The 19,971-nt window shown below is 40.3% G+C and overlaps 1 protein-coding gene across 1 annotated transcript in view; it reads right to left on the reverse strand.

Moving 5' to 3' along the window:
* Nucleotides 1-349: 349 nt before the first annotated feature.
* etv4 (ETS variant transcription factor 4) overlaps nt 350-19,971 on the reverse strand; it is a 50,817-nt gene continuing 31,195 nt past the window's right edge. Inside the window, 9 exon segments of the mRNA XM_022217428.2 lie at nt 350-869; nt 2,077-2,178; nt 6,520-6,692; nt 8,403-8,450; nt 9,452-9,520; nt 15,113-15,238; nt 15,241-15,509; nt 16,331-16,513; nt 18,678-18,807. Of these exon segments, the coding sequence (XP_022073120.2) occupies nt 642-869; nt 2,077-2,178; nt 6,520-6,692; nt 8,403-8,450; nt 9,452-9,520; nt 15,113-15,238; nt 15,241-15,509; nt 16,331-16,513; nt 18,678-18,807 (1,328 nt within the window). The 3' untranslated portion in view covers nt 350-641.

Raw genomic sequence — 19,971 nt, forward strand, 5'->3', positions numbered from 1 at the left:
CTAAACTATGACGTTTTTTGTCATCCTTAATCCTTAATATACCAGTTGGCTCCGCTGGTTGGGAAGCTAATGGGACTTAGCCACAACCCGCCGGCGCTCTCGGAACTACGTCAGCCTATTCGTTGCACTGATTGGTTGTATACCTACCCAATTGCTGCAGAGTGATTTGAAAGACAACCTTTTAGCCCGCCTCCCTCCCTGTCAAGCGGTCCTAGACCCTTGCGTCTTCAGAACACGGGTCTAGCGCGGCGAGGCTATATGACTGTGGTATAATCCACCTGATTATAAAAATATCGTCAGAGAAGAACGTTAAAAAAAATACACAAGAAAGACCAGCTCAGACATGAGATGGGTATTATTATGGGTATTTATTAAGCAATCTCTTCAACCACAGCCATGTTTATGGATCGAGTAGGCCTCAGATGTAAGAGGAATGCAGCTCTTAAAAACAAAACAAAAAAAATCCCTAATGAGATTAATTTAAAACAGAAACACCATAGCCTTATATACAAGTGGATAGGGTGGGCATGTGCAAGAGGTGTGTGGGGGTTTCAGGGGCGTGTATGATGATTGGTTGGTACAACAGGAGAATTTCTGGAGATGGGGTAAGAGGAGGGCAGGTGGTGGTGGATGGGGTGGCTTTAGTACATGTAGCCTTTGGAGTAGGGCTGAGGGCCCATGTTTTGGGGGGCTTGTTCAGGGGTGTAGGGCACGCCCTCGTCCAGGTGCGACAGCGGCACTGTGTCCTCCTCATTGACGTAGCGCTCAAACTCTGCCTTCAGGCTCGGCCGCTGATTGTCAGGGAAAGCCAGGGAGATGAGGGCCTCAGGCTCACACACAAACTTGTAAACATAGCGCTCCCCTGCCACCTGAAAACAGAATGAATGATGTCAACACAGATCCATTGCTGACAACAACAAGCACCTCCACAAGTCATTAACTATCATCTTTTTGCCTCCACAGATTAAATATGGCTGTGTGGGAAGAAGAAAGAGTTTAACTGGACGTCAAGGATGGACATATCCAAAGACGGCAGATGCATTTAATGGACGTCATTGTTGGGGGATTCCACTTGGCTTTTCCACAGTGCGAAAGGGGGTTTAAAAACAAACTTGGCTCATCGACTCTGATTAATTTTTCCAGGGGTGTCACACATGGAGCCTGCCAGATGACTTTGTACAGTGTAAAAATTACAGAGAAGACATCAACTGTCAATTTGGAATGATTTCTTGACTTTGACAAACTGTTCTGAGCATTAAGTACAACACTGCATTGTTCAGCTCCAGACAGCTGTGACTTACGTTTCATTTTAAGAATGTACTTTTTGCAATAAAACAAATGAAACATGGAGTTGTGGTTATTATGCTGTGATTTAGACTGTTTGTGGGCCTTGAAATGATATAAGCTTGACATCATCTGTCAAAAATGGACCAAAGACGTCATATTTTAGTAGGTCGTCCAAAAATGGACCAAAAATATCAATGCCAGTTGTAGGCCGTGAAAAACACTATAGAGCAGTTTTCTTTGAAAAAAAAAATCATGAATTTTGTCCAAAAAAAACGCTATAACGTCATGTTGTCCAAAATGTGACAAAAACGTCATATTTTAGTATGTCGTCCAAAAACGGATAAAAACGTCATAGTTTAGAATGTCGTCCAAAAATGGACCAAAAACGTCATAGTTTAGCATGTCGTCCAAAATGAGACAAAAATGTCATAGTTTAGTATGTCGTCCGAAAATGGACAAAAACGTCATAGTTTAGTATGTCATTATAGAAATTCACCCGATTAATTAATGACTTTCAACTAATGAAGTCCCTCAAAATTGGTACAAATAAAATGTTTAAAAGGACTTTTTTAAAAATATCTTCTTTTTGCCTTTTTCGACTTTATTTTGATAGTAGCAGTGAAGAGTGACAGGAAACGGGGAGAAGAGTAGGGGGAAGACCTTTTAGAGTTACACAACTATGGAAAATACTCTTCAGCAAGTAAGTTAAGGTGTGTGCAAAATTTAAGGCTGCACATTTAAAATGACAAATTCTCTGAGTTTCCAGCATTAGGAGTGTGTGTTTTGTACCTTTTGCATTATTCCCTTCTCGTAGTAATAGCGCAGGGAGCGGCTGAGCTTGTCGTAGTTCATGGCTGGACGGTTCTTCTGCATCCCCCACAGCCTGGCGACCTGACGGAGGAAGGAAACCGAGTCACACCTCTGAAAACAAAGCTCAACGGCTATTAGCACATCTGAAGGATTCCTAAATCAGGTGACTGTAACTGCACCGTACGGCCACTAAGGGGCGTCGGAGGTGAGCCGAAGCGCCCTCCGCTCTCTAAACTCGACTGCGTCAACACGTCAAGGCCAGGGCGAGTCCCCACATGTGGATTCACTTCCTTTTTATGTAACCCATTACCACTTGAATGCAACCAGAGTCCCACAGTGTTTGCAGAGAAAGAAGAGTCGGTGAAATACGGCTCCGGCCCAAAAAAACAAAAAACACTGAGCTGATAAAGGAGCTCTGATAGGAAATTAATGTCCCACACAGGCTGAGGAGGACGTCCTCATCAGCCTTTTATCAGAGGTACTTCCTGTTAGGTACCAACTAATAGTGAAAATCCTAAAATGGATTATCAATCTCTAACAATGTCTGGACATTTTGAAATGAGGGAATGCTGCTTTCCTTTGGGGTAGTTTAAGCATTTGGTAGTTTTTTAAATTCATTTTGACCAGGGTCATGTCTCCTTTCTGCACAGATTTGTTCTATCAGACAATAAACAATAAAACCCTCATTTTTGAAATAATAATAAAGTGCAGTCCTGCATTTAGCAAGATAAATGCAAAAAGGTAGTAATGCAAATTCTTTAACCCTTGTGTCGTCCTGCGGGTCAAAATCGCTTTTGAAGTTTGAAAACGTGGGGAAAAAAATATATTTTCACACGGAAATTTCTGGTGTCCACAATTTCAATGTTTTGGGGAAATTTCTGAACATTTTTTGGTGGAAAAAAAGAAATGTTAAAAATGTTTCTGAAGATCATTCACAAAAAAATAAAAATAAAAAATCAACCAAAATTCAGCGAAGCTTTACTGATATATATGTAGTCACTTTTAGATATTTTTAGTATTTTTTGGGAAGATTTTTCTCATTTTTTGAAAACATTTACAAGAATTTTTTTTGCCAAATGTGGGGGATTGTTTTAAGATAAAACTTTTAAGGGAAACTTTTAAGCAATTATTGGAGATTTCCTCCTGAAGGTTTTGCAAATTTTCAGAAATTTGGGGATTTTTTGGCTGATTTTTTTCAGACAAGGAAACAATATTTTTTGGTGACCGTAAATGAGGACAACAGGAGGGTTAAAGAATGTTTTGAGAGAGTCGTATTAATGGGAAGTAAACCACATCGTCCTGCAGCAGTGGTGAGTTTAAGGTGAGCAAACATGTTGGATACGGGGAGAAATTTTAAAAAAACAAACAAAAAAAAAACGGGGGAAACGGGCTCTGGGATCCATGACTCAGGGAGGCAGCCCTGTTTGATCCCTGAGTGGCTCTCAGCCCCTAATTGCTCTTGTAAAAACTCTTACCCCCATCCATTTTTAATGTACAGTAAAAAGATAATGGAAAACACAATACGACCTCGTCCATATTCCTCCCTAAATGGACGCCGCCCAATCAAACTGCAGACTTAAACATCACGAAAACGTCTCGACTGTAGAAATGCGAGGAGGTGACGGGGTGGGTGGGGAGGACGGGGGTGTTGGGTGTTTCTGCGACGTCCTTCGTTTATCAATCCGTCGTTTGGCGTGCTGAATAATGAATGGGGCTGACTAATGGAAGATGGATCAGAGGAAAGTGGCCAAATCCCCGCTGTGATCGCTGTAATCTGGGTAGCACCTTCAAACAACCAGTCCAAGAATAACTCCGGCCTCTTATCGCATTTATATTAATGTCAGGATCTTTATCAACACGATCCTCTATCTGTACAGTAATGGGCTAATGCTGATGCCTCTTAAATTATGTATCTGCCTCTCTCTAAGCATTTAAAGTGATATTATGACTACAGCGTGTGGTCCAGAGAGCTCCTCTTTGACCATACAGAGCAAGCAGCAGCTGAGAAAAGGCGTTTAAAAGCTGCTGCAACACGATTCCTCCAAGAATAAAAACAGAAAGTGCAGAGAAAAATCACTATTTACTACTTTTCTCCCTTTCGCAGGACACTCAGGACTCAATTTCTAACCATTTTAAAAAAAAAAGTAATTAAAAACATCCAAAACTAAGGATCAGAATTAGGGTTGGGCATCATTTATATTTTATCTGGCTGTGTTTATTGATTATTATTCTTAATTATTCTATGTATTCTTTGAGTCGCAGGCAGTTAAACAGTAAACTCCAAGGATCCACCACGTCCACTCCCCATCTATGAAAGTAAACAAACAATTATAATTATGCGGATTAATCTGTGTTTTTAGGTGGTTTATTGTGAGAGAGAAGTTCCAGCACGCAGAGCTGCGCAATTAACCAAAATATTACCGCAACGCAGCCAAGTGCAAATATCCAAATTGCAGGATCTGCAGTTTTTGAACATTAGAAATGAGGCAGTGTGGCGCTACAGAGATGCTCGGGCCTGTAGATCATCCTCTCCAGACATAAGGGAACATTCAATAATTACATTATCGTTTTATATTCGATTCAGTAAACCAGAAATGCAACAATTCCCAGAAAAATCGTGACTCATAGCTGTCAAAGTAACTTAGAATATGATTTATTTTTTGCATATTGTTGAGTTTTACCTCCATGTTTCACAGCTTTAAAGTGTTGCTATTTGGGCAGTAAAGGTCATTTAATCAGCTGTAAAGAGTCTTGATCAGCAGAAAAGTTACTAAAAGTCTGTCAGAGAAGATTCTTCATGTGTTTAACGCTTCCTAACACAATTAAATGTCAGCAGCAGAGACAACACAGCCACATAAGCTCATATTTCTCATCACTGTGATTATCTGGGATTTACTTTAGCTGCTTTACTGTAGCGATGGCAGCGTCCAACCCCAAACTTCTAAATGGTTTTTTAGCAGCATTTGCTAAATTAACCCTTTAAGCTTCAGTGTACCGCCGGCGGTACACCTACTAATTTGCATAGGAATTTCAGGAATGTCCGACGGGTGCAAACGCGATTATACAAACACTATACACCGATGGAAAGCTTAGATTCTCATGAATCCGCCGGTATAAACCACTTTCAGATGCGATTACCACAGCGGGTGAGAAAAACACATTTGTCCGACAAAAACAAATATTCATCCATCCGTTCTCTATACACGGCTTCAAAGCACACAGCGCGACTCACATTTCCGGGTTTATTATTACACACAAAAAAAAGATTCCACAAAAAACGACCATAATCCAACCTTTTACATCAGATGACACAAGTCAGTAAACTATTTTGTCCAAAACATGTCCTGAAGTCGGTATAAAATCCCCGAATCGGTCGTTTTCAAGGAAATGCACCTCCCGATGCGCATCCAATATTCCCCGTATTTTTCGTAATTTTTTTTATTTAAAAATAGAATATTAGCGATTTTTCTGTACTGAAAACGGCTGGAATTGACTGAAGCTTAAAGGGTTAAGGTGATTTTTAACAGAATTTGTCGTTTATGCGCGAATCAAGCAAGTTGGAAACAGCTAAGACTCACAATTTACTGAGACAAATGCATCAGGAGATGGGAAAATTCGCAAGTATGCAAACTGCATGAGTAAAGCCTTGATTAAACTAACCTGAAGATGGACGGACAGGTCCTGGGAGATAAAGGGAAGGTGTTCGAAAGTAGTGAAGGAACGGATTCAACAGGCAGATTCAAAATCGAAATTTCTTGATGATTCCTTTTAAAAATCTGAATTTTGGGAGCAGTTCTTGATGCCCAACCCTAATGACGACGTCATTTTAAGATCCAGAACCTCTAGAAGATCTAGAATCCTCAATGACCCTCGAAGGCTGAACGTCTAAAACCTTCTAGAGTCATTGAGGACGAACCTCTACAATCTTCTAGGATTCTTTCAATCCTTAACGACCCTAGAAGGCTGAACCTCTACAGCCTTCTAGAGTCATTGAGGATGAACCTCTACAATCTTCTAGGATTCTTTCAATCCTCAACGACCCTAGAAGGCTGAACCTCTACAGCCTTCTGGAGTCACTGAGGACGAAACTCTACAATCTTCTAGGATTCTTTCAATCCTCAACGACCCTAGAAGGCTGAACCTCCACAACCTTCTAGGGTGACTGAGGATTCTTTCAGTCCTCAATGACCCTAGATGATGGACTGAAAGAATCCTAAATGACCCTAGAAGGTTGAACCTTTACAATCTTCTAGGATTCTTTCAATCCTCAACGACCCTACAAGGCCGAACCTCTACAACCTTCTAGGGTTATTGAGGATTATTAAATAAACACTGGATCACCTGTGAATAGAATACAGCAGAATTCCCCCAAAGAGACTATATTTTTCCACCCGTTTAAAATGTAAATAGGTCCAGACGTACCTCTTCAGGCTCAATGAGTTTGAACTCCATGCCGCGGCCGGTCCAGGCGATGAAGTGGGCGTTGCCGGGGTCGTCCAGAAGGGCCACCAGGAACTGCCAGAGCTGCAAAGAGCCACGGCGCTGGTAAGGTGTACCCTCGCGAAAAACGCCACCCCCTTCCTGCTTCACCTCACCTGAACGAGAAACATGAAGAACAGCGTGTTTATGTTCTGAAATCGCATTCATCTAAACGTTTATTTCAGATTCTAAAAGTCCTGGAACGCACTGAATCTGCTGCTTCAGTTGCACTCTGGTGAATCTGCAGCCAAGTTCACGTGACATTTGATCCATTTTCAGCTCAATAATGCATCGGACCATTAAGACACAATCATTAAATTATGGTCTAAGTGCTTCTTACATTACATATACAAATCAGAAAAGTTTGACTCATAACAGCTGAAAAATAACATCATTCTAATGGTGCCAGCTCATCTACAGGTCAACTCGTGTTTTCTGTTTGCACGCTGATGCAAATTTAAATCCTTAACAACAACAGGTTATTGCTAAAATAACCAGCCAGAAATGGAAAAAATATAATTTGAAGGGAGGTTAAGTTAAAGGTCATACAAACAAAATAGGCAGAAATCAAGAACAAGATGCTTAAATAGAGGATAAACAAAAAAATGGTGGAAATAACATTAAATAAACAAATGATTTTCTAATAATCTTCATCCGTCAACATGGAAATTACTACATTTTTGTGATGTAATAGTTTAAAAACATTTTCACAATTTTTAAAATCCTCAATATACATATTTTTTCCTTCAAATAACTACAAATATTTATAAAATACACATATTTTTTGCCATAAAGCTGTAATTTCACTTGTTGAATAAATTCCGATTTCTAAAAACAGATTTTTGATATGGACGTTTTTTTTTTAATAGTCAACATGTAAATTAATGTTTTTTCTGGTTAAATAACAGTTTAAAATGTATTTATCCTTTTTTTAGTCTTTAATATACCAATTTTTTCTCTAAAAAATGGCACACATCTGCTCAATTTCATTATTTTTTGTTGATTTGAATACAGTGAAAATGTAAAAATGTCCCTATCAAATCTTGAATATCTATTACTATTTGTAAACGTACAGATTATTTTGAGGACATTATATTTTTTAACAATTAACATGTAAATTAATGCTTTTTAATGTAATTTTACAAGACACAATCTGTAAAATAACACTTTAAATCCTGAATACACATAATTTACCTTAAAATATCAGTTAAATAAGATAATTTGCTGACTTAAATACAGTAAACACGGTGTGATTTTACTGTTAAATGTTAAATAAATACCAGTTTGCCTTACACAGTGTAAAGAGCAAAATACTTCTTGTAGAAATACAGATTTTTCATGTCATTTGCAGTTTCGACCCGGGTTTTTAAATTTGTCTTTTGTCATTAACAAATCTGTAAAATACTGTTAAAAACACATTCAAAACTTTATTTTTTTTACCAGTGCAGAGATAAAAGCAGCACTGAGTGATGCAATCAGCAGGTAAACGGACACTGATTCGTGTTCGGTTGTTTACCGGTTACCCGACACCTCGAACACAAGTGTGGGAACTGGAGAAGCTCAGCTAAGTTACTGCTGAGAACCTGCACACTTCACCGGTTCTACCAGCGCCCTCGGGCTCAATCTCAATCTCCTTTAGCGTCAACAAGCAGCGAGGCCTACGTCGCACTCGCGCAGAAACCAAAACCCACCAGAAGACCCACACAGGAGCAGCTCTGGTGTCTATAGGATGATGTCATGCAGGTGCAGAGACTGGAGTTACACCTGCTGGGGCTGTGCAGGTGAACACGAGTGAATGCAGAGGGATTATGGGTAGGAGGGCTCACCTTCGAACTTCTCTGGAACAACGCGGGAGTCGTTTTCAAACAGATAGCCTGAAAGACAAGGGGAGAGTTGTGTTAGAGCTTGGAGTGGCCTTGATCTGTTCGTTCGGGATCAGAGCCAAAACACCAGCCTCCTCTCACGAAAAACACCGAGACAATAAGTGTATCTCTTCTTCTACTGGAGGATACTTGCTCCTCTTTACCATCCTGTAGGCCTCCAATCGTCTCTTGTCAGCTTCTATAAGCTTAAAATCATTGAATAAGAATCTAAATTGGCCCTAAAACAGTCCCATAAACAATGGGAGTGAAGGGAGGGACTGTTTTCCTTTCTGCTGGGGAAGTAGTGCTTTTTCCAGGAGTTCTGTTTATTCAGGGATTCTTGAGGCGAGAGGCTCTGCCAATGGAAACAAAGGCACAGCACCGGTTAGCCAATGGAAACAGGGACGCCGCAGCCAGTTAGCCAATGATGGCAGAGCTCGAATCAGCGAAGGGTGGATGCAGATAAAGACCAGGAGGAGGCTGACATCACTGTGAATCCTTCTACTGTACAACAAGAAGCCTTGAAAGCTGGTGGAGGTTCAAATCTGGAATACAGTCCTTCTCCTTCAGCTTTCTACTTTCTGTTCCAAACAAAGATGTCCTGATGAAGTGTTCTGCCACCGATTCAATCAAACCCATTTATTATTCAGTACATTTTCCCAGATGACACACACTTTAAGAGTAAAGACAGCGCTAATTGTAACAAAAAAAATGCAAAGAAACTTCATCTTTACTGTGTGTTTGACTGCCCATGCTACCACAGAATCTAACATCTGGAGGAACATCTATTTAACAGTCAACAGGAGCAACACACTCTCACTGAAAAGGCCTGTTGTTAAAATTTTCTGAAACCAGAAAACAGCCGAGACGACGAAGCTACAAAAGTCTAGTTTCCGCTCAGACGGCTCGAATTGCTCCTTGCTAAATGATTAATATGGAACTTTTTGCATAAATGCCACCGACACCAGCTTTAACGGGTTAAATGTGGAGGTTATCGATCAGAAAGTATTCACCTTCATTGCTGTGCTGGGGGTTTGGGTAGCCCTCGTTGTGGTGGTACATGGAGGGACATCCAGGCACATCTGGAATGAAAACACATGTACAGGCCAGGAAATTAGTTATTTTTGTCCAAATATTTTATCCAAATAAATTTCCTGCGGTTCCAAAGGATGTTGTGCAATTTTTTTTTTACAAATTTGAGGGTTACAGCTATGCAATTTCTGTATTTTGACATACTGCACATGTGAAAAAAATTATTTATTTTTTTTTTAGGTTTTTTGCACTTTTAAGCAATGTATTGTAGTAGTTAAATCAATACCTATTATTAAAATTGGGATATACAGGTTGTATTGATGTAAAGCAAATAAAAATGCTCCAAAAAAAAGGCACTATAGCATGTAAAACTGTATGAAAATGTCCTGACAGATTGGCACAATGGTAGGTCTTAACCCTGTAAAACCTACTGTTGCAAAAGTACATCAGTTTTTTTTTTTTATTGTGCACATATATATGCTTTTTATTTTGTATTATTTTCTAATATATATATATATATATATATATATATATATATATATATATATATATATGATATATATCTTTAATTTATTTAGTTTAGTTTTTTAATTTTATTTCATTTTTGATATTTTTATTTTTCCGGGGAGATATTTTTATTTTTTAAAGTTTTAAGTTTTATTATATTTTTTGACATTTTTTTCTATATTTGGGGAGATATATATATAATTTTATTTTTGCTTTTATATATACATACCATATATATATATAATTTTAGCTTTAGTTTATTTTTAATTTTTTCTATATTTGGGTTTATATCTATGTATATATATTTTTGTTTGTTTGTTTTGTTTATTTTTTTACTCATTTTTTTTCTATATTTGGCTCTTCCAGGGTTAAAACTGACTGAACATGGGTTAAAAGTCAGAGCTGAGGCGTTATCTGCATGTGACTGACTAAAAGAATCGGCATTTCTGCTTCCCTGAGACGTCGGTGTATTATATGAATATATTGTGTGATCGCTGCGAGCGCTACAAGGACAAACGCTGCATTTATCATATCGCTTCTCCGGTCTCTGCTGGTATTTTTAGGCCGTGAGCGAGGAGCACCTTCACCAGACCAGGGAAGCGGTACAGTATTCGGTGTCTGCGCTCTGTCTGGGCACATCAGTATTTTAATACCGGTTCCCACACGGCTCCGAGCGAAATCCTCTGCAAGTTGGAACACTTGCATTTAATACGTTGTGATGTGAAAGTATTGTGCTCCACATCCTGTTTCTGCCCTCTTCACCTTTGTGTCTGCGCTTTTTTTTTTTATTTAGCCGTCTGAGCGCACAAACAAAAAGGTGACTCACTCGCTCTGCTCCGTGCGTTTGTCTTGTTTTTGTGCCGTCTGTCAACCGAATCAATGAGGCCTGCGAGTGCATAAAAACCGAAAGGTGCAGCTCTTCGCCTCTGGCTGCGACCGTGACTCACTCGTGGGGAATGCAGCTGCTGTGATAAGATTCCACTGGGGAAAATCAAACCCTCCATTCCAGGGCAGCGGCACTCGATCATACTGTAAATAATACGTCTGGCCGGCTCCCAGCGGGGCAGCGATGGGTAAGGTTGGGTGTGAGAGCACCGGGGTTAATCGTGCGCCGACCATTTTGTGTCTTTCAGGCGACACAATAGCAGTGATTAGGCGATGGAATGCCAGTTTGTGTGTGAAACTAGGAGTCTCCTTCTCTAACCCTGCTTTTAAAACGGGCCTGCAGACTCGCGGCGTTCGTCTGTCATTGTTCACATTGTTCGTCGGCGGTGTTGTCTTTACACGCCACTCGCTTTAATGCGCCTCTTTTGTCTTGTTACGATTTCAGGACTGGATGTCTATCAGTTGAACAAGCGCACAAATGGAGGTTACAATAACTAAAACCGTCTGGTTCGTTTAGAAGAAGCAATAAATTAAAAGCACTTAAACACAAATTATTTGATAAACATTCAACACGGTGAACCCAAGGTTTGAAAGGCATGTCATCTGTAATTGTACCTTTTTATCAAAGCCAGAAACTGTAAAAACTAAATAAATAATCACATTTCCAGCGTTCAAATGGCACTAGAATGAATCGTGTTTGACGTTCCGTTCTGTCGGGAAATTTACCCAAAACCAAGCCCTTTCAAACGCACCAAAAATTCATCTTGTGCACTAACTAGATTCTGTAAAAAACTAAAAATTCTGTGCTTCTCATCGCAACTAAAAAGCTACCAGTGACTTGGCTGTGACCAACGGCCACGTGACTAAAAATCTTAAATATTTCGGCTGAACTGCAGGCAGTGTTTACAAAGAGCAGATAGTAGACGAGTATGGAAGCAACTTAGAGGTAAATAAAATCTACTGAAGTCGCAAAATAAAGTCAGCATGGCTCAAAAATGGTAAACAGAGGAGATGGTTGTTGGAAGATACATTCAGCATGGTGAAACATCTCTCTATAGTTGATGTACAGAGGCTGAAATGTGGCTTAAAATTTGTCCAAAATTCAAATGTCGTATAAAACGATACTTTTAATGATATTTTGAGCTACTTTCAAATAAGTTTGAATAGTTTTGGAGTTATTTTGAACAATTCCTGACTCATTTTGAAGAATTTTCTGTGACTTCGGACAAGATTTTTAGACTGAGAGGACAATAAATCCTACTGAATTAATGAAACAAATGCAGCATGGCTCAGAAATGGTAAACAGAGTAGATCGTTGTTGTTGGATACATTCAGCATGGTGAAACATCCTTCTAAAGTTGTTGTGCAAGGTAGTGTAAAGTAAAACATCTGTAGTATGCAGAGCCACCATGTTTTTCTAGGATTGATAACAACTGTTTTGTTTAAAATTTAAAAAAAATATATTAAAGACATTTTGGGGTTTTCTGTACTTGTAGTCATGGTTGTTCTGTTTCCAGACTTTATATTTTTGTAGAAAATGAGCCCACACAAAGTAAAAATGCGACAGGAGCAAAGAAACGGGTTGGGGTTGAGAGGGTTAAATGGGAGCAGATTGTGGTTTCCCATTCTACGGATGTTTTTAATTGGATTTTAAAGACTGCCAGGAATCATAACCCTTAAACAAATGTGTGTTTTCATTTATGTCTCCTACTTAAACGAGTGTTTCTACACTCTGCTCCTTTCGCTGATAAACTCTGACCTTTCCCGTCGGATCAAACTCTTATCAGAGACACTTTTGAGGAAACTCCACCAAATTTCTAGTTGGAGTTATCGGCAGAAAAACATCCTTTGGTGCGTTCTGTCTCGAGGTTGCTGCTGTAGAACAGTGAGTTATTATTTACATTAGGTTTGTCCATGAATCTGAGGCACTGTTGCAGCTTCTAGGACGAGTTTCTGTTTGAATTCAGAGCTGGTAAGGCTTGTTGTTAAAGCTCCTGAGCTCCTACCCCACCCCAACCTCCACCATTTACCCTCCTACCTACCACCGCCTCCCTCTCCCAAAGCCAAGCCAGTGAGAGGTTCGAGTTACTGCGGCCACGCTCATTTTTCCATTATGAGTTCATCTGCCTGCAGAAAAAGGAAGCCGCTGGTGCAACCTGAAACCCCGGAGCACTCCACCAGGGACTCTAGTCTTTCCAGTGCCCTCCATTTTCTCAATGAAATTCCTCTGCCTCTCTCTCTCTCTCTCACTGAGGAGGGGTGAGGAAGGAGGGAGGGAGGAAGGAGGGAGGAGTGTAGCTGCAGCAGAGAAAAAACATTTTTTCTCAAGTGTCAGAGAGTTGAAAGGAGGAGTTCTGGAGGCTGAGCTGGGTAGGAGTCTGCATACAGTGGAGAAGTTTGTTTGCCTTTTGGACATTTTGTTCTAGGGTTAGCGACGCACACCGGGGAGGGCTTTCTGGGGTTTTTTCTCTTATTAAAAAGGAGATTTTGAGGCACTGCCAAATGATAACTGAGGGATAAACTGACAGGATTTTAGTTTACAGACTAGTATTCACCACGTTTACATGTGGAAATGGGGAGATGTCTCGTGTTTTAATGCTTCTTCATTACAATCCAGAACAAAAACTGCCATGAGGCTCATTATTTCGTAACGCTACACCTTCAGTAACCTTGAGAGTTAAATAGTCAATGAAGTGTCAATTCAGTCAATATTTTTGTCTAACAAGGATAAAATGTCCCTCTCAGATGTGCAGATTTCTTGCTTTTCTCTGATTTCTATCCCTCTTCTTTCATATCTTAGTTTTAATAACACTATCGTGAGGACAAAACAAGTCATTTTAAGTGGATTTTCCTTACGTCTGGGAACCTCAGAAGTCATTTATTTGATATTTAAGCTGTCAGGAAAGCATTTCCCGTTGTCCTACAGTGACTCAGGCCGCGACTAAATATGACAAACAAGACTGACAGAAAGTTAACTGCAGACACATCACTTTCCAAGTCACTCATTAACCTGAAAGTGACACATATTCTCCATTTCCTGCTTTTTACATGCATAAAGTTGTTGCTTTTCCTCTGGATTTTGGACGGTTTCATGGACCAAATGGGCAATTAATGATTATTTTCATTGCTGAAGGATCTGTTGATTGTTTCCTAGTTTATTTTTATAGTTTGTTTGGTCTATAAAATGTCAGAAAAAAACGAATAAAACGCAGATTAGGTCAAAATGACATCGTCAAATGTCTTGTTTTGTCTACACTCCTAAGATATTCAGTTTACCATCACAGAGGAGGAAACAAACCAGAAAATATCCTCTTCTATGAAGCTTTTTCTGTAATATCTCTACTATATATATGTGTCTCAGGAATTTGGACTATTGATTGGACAGAACAAACATTTTAGGAAGATTTTATTGAAGATCAGATTTTTTTTTTTTTTTGATTTTGCAAAGTTTCAAAGATGAATCGTTGAACAAGAAAACACCTACAGCACAACAAAACATTATCTTTAGGTAATTTTGTGATTATCTTCTTGATGAATCCAATTCAGAAAAAAGTGACCAATGTTGATCAAATGTCTAATCATGTCCACAACTTAAATATTTTCAGTTTGCTGTCATAGAAGAGTAACAAACGGAAAATATTCACACTTACGAAGTTGGGATAATATAATTTTGACTTCTTTTTTGACTGCTTTTCTCAGATTTTTGCACAGGCAGGAGGTTTTGGGACTGCTGATTGGACATTATGAGCAATTTTAGGAAGTGCCACCTCAGGCCTTAAGGGTTGTGATGAGATTTTTTCGGAAATTTTATAGATTTAAAGATAAACGTATTAATCAGAAGAACACTTGCCCTAGTTCTAGAGTAACTGAAGTAGGATTATTTTCATTATTTAGTCATCTGCGGATTGTTTTCTACATGAACTAATTAGTTGTTCATTTTGTTTTGTCCACAACCTAAAAATAAAGATTGGAATTTCCGTCGGGATTAATAAAGGATCCATCTATCCATCCATGCATCAGTTTACTCTTGAAGAACAAGAACGAAACATCAAATATTTACAATTAATAAGGTGATATCAGAGAATTTTAGCTACTTCTCCCTCAAAATAATCCCCAAACGGATTTATTTGACAGCTGATGATTAATTTTTCATTGCAGCTCCAACTACAACACATTAATCCAACTAGGAGAGACACACAAAAGGCAAAACTGGAGAATAATTGACTTGAACACAGAGACGATTCACTCACCAGGTTCGTAGGTGTAGTCTGTGGGCTCCTGCTTCACCATCATGTGGGCTGGTGGGAACCGATGTGGGTGTGAGTGTGGGTGTGGGTGAGGATGAGGGTGGGGGTGGGGGTGAGGTCCCTGTCCTCCCCGTGTCCCGGTCCGCCCATGTGAGCCGCCCGCTCATACAGCGGGTCCAGGTATTCTTGCTTAAAGCTTTGCTGCAGGTATGGCATGCAGGGGTCGGAGTGTTGCCGATGGTAACCACCTCCACCTCCTCCTCCGCCTCCTCCTCCACCTCCTCCTCCACCTCCTCCTCCAGTGCTGCCGGCCGGGGCAGAAGGCATGCGCTGGAAGGCCTGCCCTGGTGGGGGGAACTGGGGGCACATGGGGTCTCCTGAAGCGCCCTGAAACCTGGAACTGAGAAACCAGACACAGTTCAGGATCTCAGTGGACAAAGGCAGGGCAAGTTTATTTATAAAGCACCCTTAATGTCCAAGACAATTCAAAGTGCTTTACAGAAAACACTAAGAGCATTACAGTGAGGGGCAGATAAAACATTAACAAGTACAAAAATCACGACAAAATCATGTGCAGTAACTAAGTAGAATTAAGATGATTAAAAGCAATGAGTAACTCTATTCAATGCTGCTCTTCTTATGTCTTTTCTTTATTCGTTAGAGAAACTGATGAGGAAATGTTTCAGGAATCATGAAATAAAAATCAAAACACTAATTATCTTATGTTATTTATTAATTTCCAAGAACATTCTTTAAGGACACACCACACAGAATGTGTTTGGTGGGAATCTTTGTGTCAGATTCGTCCTGTTTATTCACGTTTGACTGCTTACATTGCGAGTTTCTTGCTGACCATAACAAATGTGCGACTGACTGACCTAAAAGGTGTCGGATTTCAAACCAATATTCTGGGATTTTTAACATTCCAGTTCCTAACTAGTCCTACCTATGTATCCTTCACTGTACTGTAAGATACCGAGCAGACTTCATGCAGAGGCGCATGAGAAAAGAAATGTTTTTAACCTGGATTTAAAAGCATCTACATTTAGTGAAAGTCTGATCTCCACCGACAGTTTGTTCCACTTGTTTGCAGCAGATCAGCTCAATGCTGCTTCTCCATGTCTAGTCTGGAATCTGGCCTGGACTAGCAGATCACAGATGTATTCTGGGTCTAAACCGCTCGAAAAACGTGCGACTCAACCTCCCAAATCCCTGCCTCACCTGGCGTTGATGGGGTAGCTGTTGCTGGGGAGCGGCTGGGAGGCGGCAGCAGGGTTCATGTAGCCGGCGTCGGGCCGTCCGGCCGAGGCGGGTTTTGGGGAGTAATGCTGCTGCATGGGGGACATGGGGGTCCCTGGGCAGGAGCTCTTTGCTCCTCCTGCAGCCCTTTTCTGCTCATAGGCACTGAAACAAACACACGATGCAAGAAAACAGTCAAACTAGACAGCAGTGGCAGCTTTATGTCAGTTAGTTGTTGATTGTGATAATGGAAAAAACCAAGAAGAATGTTTTTAAATTAAATGCGTCTTTCTGTAGTTCTGTGCATAATAAGTTAATCCAACTGTGCAGGTTTAGAACAGAGGTTAGGTGATGGATTTGGTCCAGATCTGGAATGAAGATGGGGTTATAAATGCTCACAGGGTCTAAGAATCAGACTAATTCCTGAGTAGGTTTTCTGAGAGCCAGACGAGGAAAAATCTGGGGTGTCGATGAAATCACAATGCGATGAATGATCTCTTTAAACAGGGTTAATTTTAGACAGTTTGGTCAATATTTGTGCAAAACCTCTGTCACTGAAATAGGAAAAGCTCTTTTTACACTGAATGTTTTGCACAAAGTTACCTTTTTAATGTTGAATAAGATCTTTTTCATTTTTTTTTTATTGTCATTGCTTATGGATCCATGGTTAGTCTGTCTGGTGAAGATTTTAGCTGGCTTCTTTACGCTACCTTTATTTTTTTAGAAAGTGGACATTTCTGCTGATTTACCTGAAGACAAACATGCAGGGCGACATCATGTAAATCAGCGACACGTTGGCTGAAATGTTTGTTTTTAACTTGGGATGTCACTATTTATTTATGACCTTTAACTACGATCCATAATGCACAGATATTTAACGGTGGAGGTTTAGATTTAAATTTCTAATTCCTGACATGTTCATAAACAAGAAAACATACCTGAAGTAAAACCACAACTTAACAATATTTGACTTGACTTTTCTCTTTTCCTGGCAGGTGATTTTTCCTGAAATCTCCATTTTGTCTCAGCATAAAGATAAAGTTCCCATTTTTCCACAGATATCAGTAGTAGATATCAGAGATTTAGTAGGGTAGCTCAAAAGAGTCAAAAGATACAGAACAAAAACAAATGTCCAGTACAGAGGACATAAATGAAAGGCTGGGTCTCAGGAGGATAATGATAGAGGGATATATCTGCTATATAATCATTTGTAAATGTTAATTAATTACAGACTTGGTCCTCCAGCTTTTGTCTTCTTTTTTGTATATCTTTGTTCAGTTATGGTTTTATGTTATTTGTTGTTGTTGTTTTTGATCTGTCAATGGAACTCCACATGGAAATTAGTCGTAAACAATAAGGCAAAAAATTTATGGGAGGTTTTCTGTCAGAGTTTTATTCCTGACTGCTGGCCGGTGCTGGGTCATCGTACAAACTGTTGCTGTCGAGATAAAATCGTCTCGTTAATTCTGCCTTTGGTACCAGTGGATGTCAGTAAATGTGTGGGGAGACAATGAATCATCCTTCTGTGCCTCCCGAGAGTTGGGCCTCCACTTTAATGCAACGGAGGTAAATGGAATTGCAATTATCGGTGCTAAAAGCATAAAAAATCATGATGTTGGTAGTTCCTCGGCAACGCGTCTTTGCAGGAACAGCGTCCTGGTTAATCTGGATAACATTTTGAGTGGAACGGCTTCCTAATGAAGACGTTCCCTCTGAAATATGTGTTTTCTGGATTATCCCGAGCAACCAGGAAGGTAGTTCTGGAAAAAGGAGGCAGCAGTTTTCCATGGGGTGAGTTACAAAACCAAGCATGGCTGCAAACCACTAAAGGTAAGTGGAAACAAAACAGGTTCTATCAGCTTGTGTATACAGTATTGCTGCATAACAACACACATGAACATTTAACATGACAGTTTGTGAGATTATCAGCAGCATTTCCAAAAGTCTCCATTTTAGGGGCACCAAAACTCCAAAACAGTGTTAATTTTGGGTGTAAACACATCTGAAGTTGAGTGTTTTAAAGGTCACACATGGTGATAATCCATTTTTATTGTGTTTTGCATGTCTCAAAAAGCTGTAAGAAAAAAAAAGCTGTTTTGGGACAGAATACTATCTCCTTTTTTCCACTGCTGCAGTTTAATCTCAATGAAATATGGAGATTTTAGGGACTTGACGATGCGGTTTAAACACCTGTACCTGATCGCTGACCACCACATCTTTCATATTCAGTTATCTCATTTCTTATTTCTCATTTCTTTGTGTCTCTGCTGAACAGAGACACAACATTGGAAGTTCAAACCAGTGTGAGCATGCAGCATCACTGAGGTACCTGGCATAAAGGCACTGCTCTCCACTGGGGTAGCTGAAGCTCTGCTTGTGGCTACAGGACTGGCTGGGGTCGGATCCCGGGCTCTGAGGTTCCTTCTTGATGGTGACTGGAGGGCTGTGAAACGCCACCGCTGCAGGAGAGACAGCAAACAGAAAGCAGAGATGAAGGTTGGCACACGGACACATCATCTATTCTTTGTTCCTTTGTGATGCTGCCCTGCCCCGATACTACCGTCATTCAGGCAAATTCTTCTGTCGGCACAGGAATCTCTTTTACGTGCCAGCCAAAATGCTTAAGCGACTGTCAAGTGCAAAACAGCGGGCAGCAGACAGACGCGTATAAACACACACTTCCACTAACACACACACACATGCTCACACACGACTGCATTCCTGCAGTCATTTGGAAGCCCAGAGTGTCCTCGCCCACTTTTCTTCACTCTTCCAGACACAACAGCAGCCAAAACTTCCTCTAAGTCCAGCTTAGAGCTAAACAACTGATGAAAGTCGACGTCACACACAGATTCTAGCCTCGGCATTCTTTCCAGCTGCCAACCAGATGTCAAGCTTGCGCAACCTTTGAGTAAAGAGTTAAAAAATAAAGATAATGGAGCACAAAAAAGCCTCAAGACAGCGAACTGTCCATCAAGCCGGACTGCTGGAGGGGACCTTTCGCCTCGACGGCCACAGAAACCACCCAAAGTGGAGCTTCAAACTGCGCCGAGGGCTCGTGTTTATTATGTGAGGGGAGGTTTTCACCCGGAGAACTGTACAGGATGTTTTTCTGGTCCCGACAGGGTAAACAGCAGCAGCTGTGCACTTCCAGCTGGGGAGGCATGTATTTATGTGTGTGTGTGTGTGTGGGTGTCTGTGTGTGTCTGTGTGTGTGTGTGTGTGTGTGTGTGTGTGTGTGTGTGTGTGTGTGTGTGTGTGTGTGTGTATTAGCAATCTTAGCGAGTATTTGCAGAAAAGAGTGTGTGTGTTCAGTGGGTGGGGAGCCGACGGCCACACTGAAAGCTCACCGGGTAATTATATAGTGTCGTCCATTCACAAAACGGAAAGAAAAAACGCCCGGCTGAACTGGAAGAAACCGAGAATGACTCTTGAAAAAAGTACGAACAAAAAGTGAGAAAAGATTATAGCAGACCACAAACAACTTTAAGGAGTGGCCCTTAAAAAAATGTAAAAATTGGCTGCAAGAACTCGTTAAAAATTCAATAAAACAGCAAACATTTAAATGGTTTCATTAGGTGCTGAAACAATGAGTCAATCAGCAAAAATTTATCACTAAAAAC

Source organism: Acanthochromis polyacanthus, chromosome 19, assembly GCF_021347895.1.
Source record: "Acanthochromis polyacanthus isolate Apoly-LR-REF ecotype Palm Island chromosome 19, KAUST_Apoly_ChrSc, whole genome shotgun sequence".
NCBI classification, from domain to species: domain Eukaryota; kingdom Metazoa; phylum Chordata; class Actinopteri; family Pomacentridae; genus Acanthochromis; species Acanthochromis polyacanthus.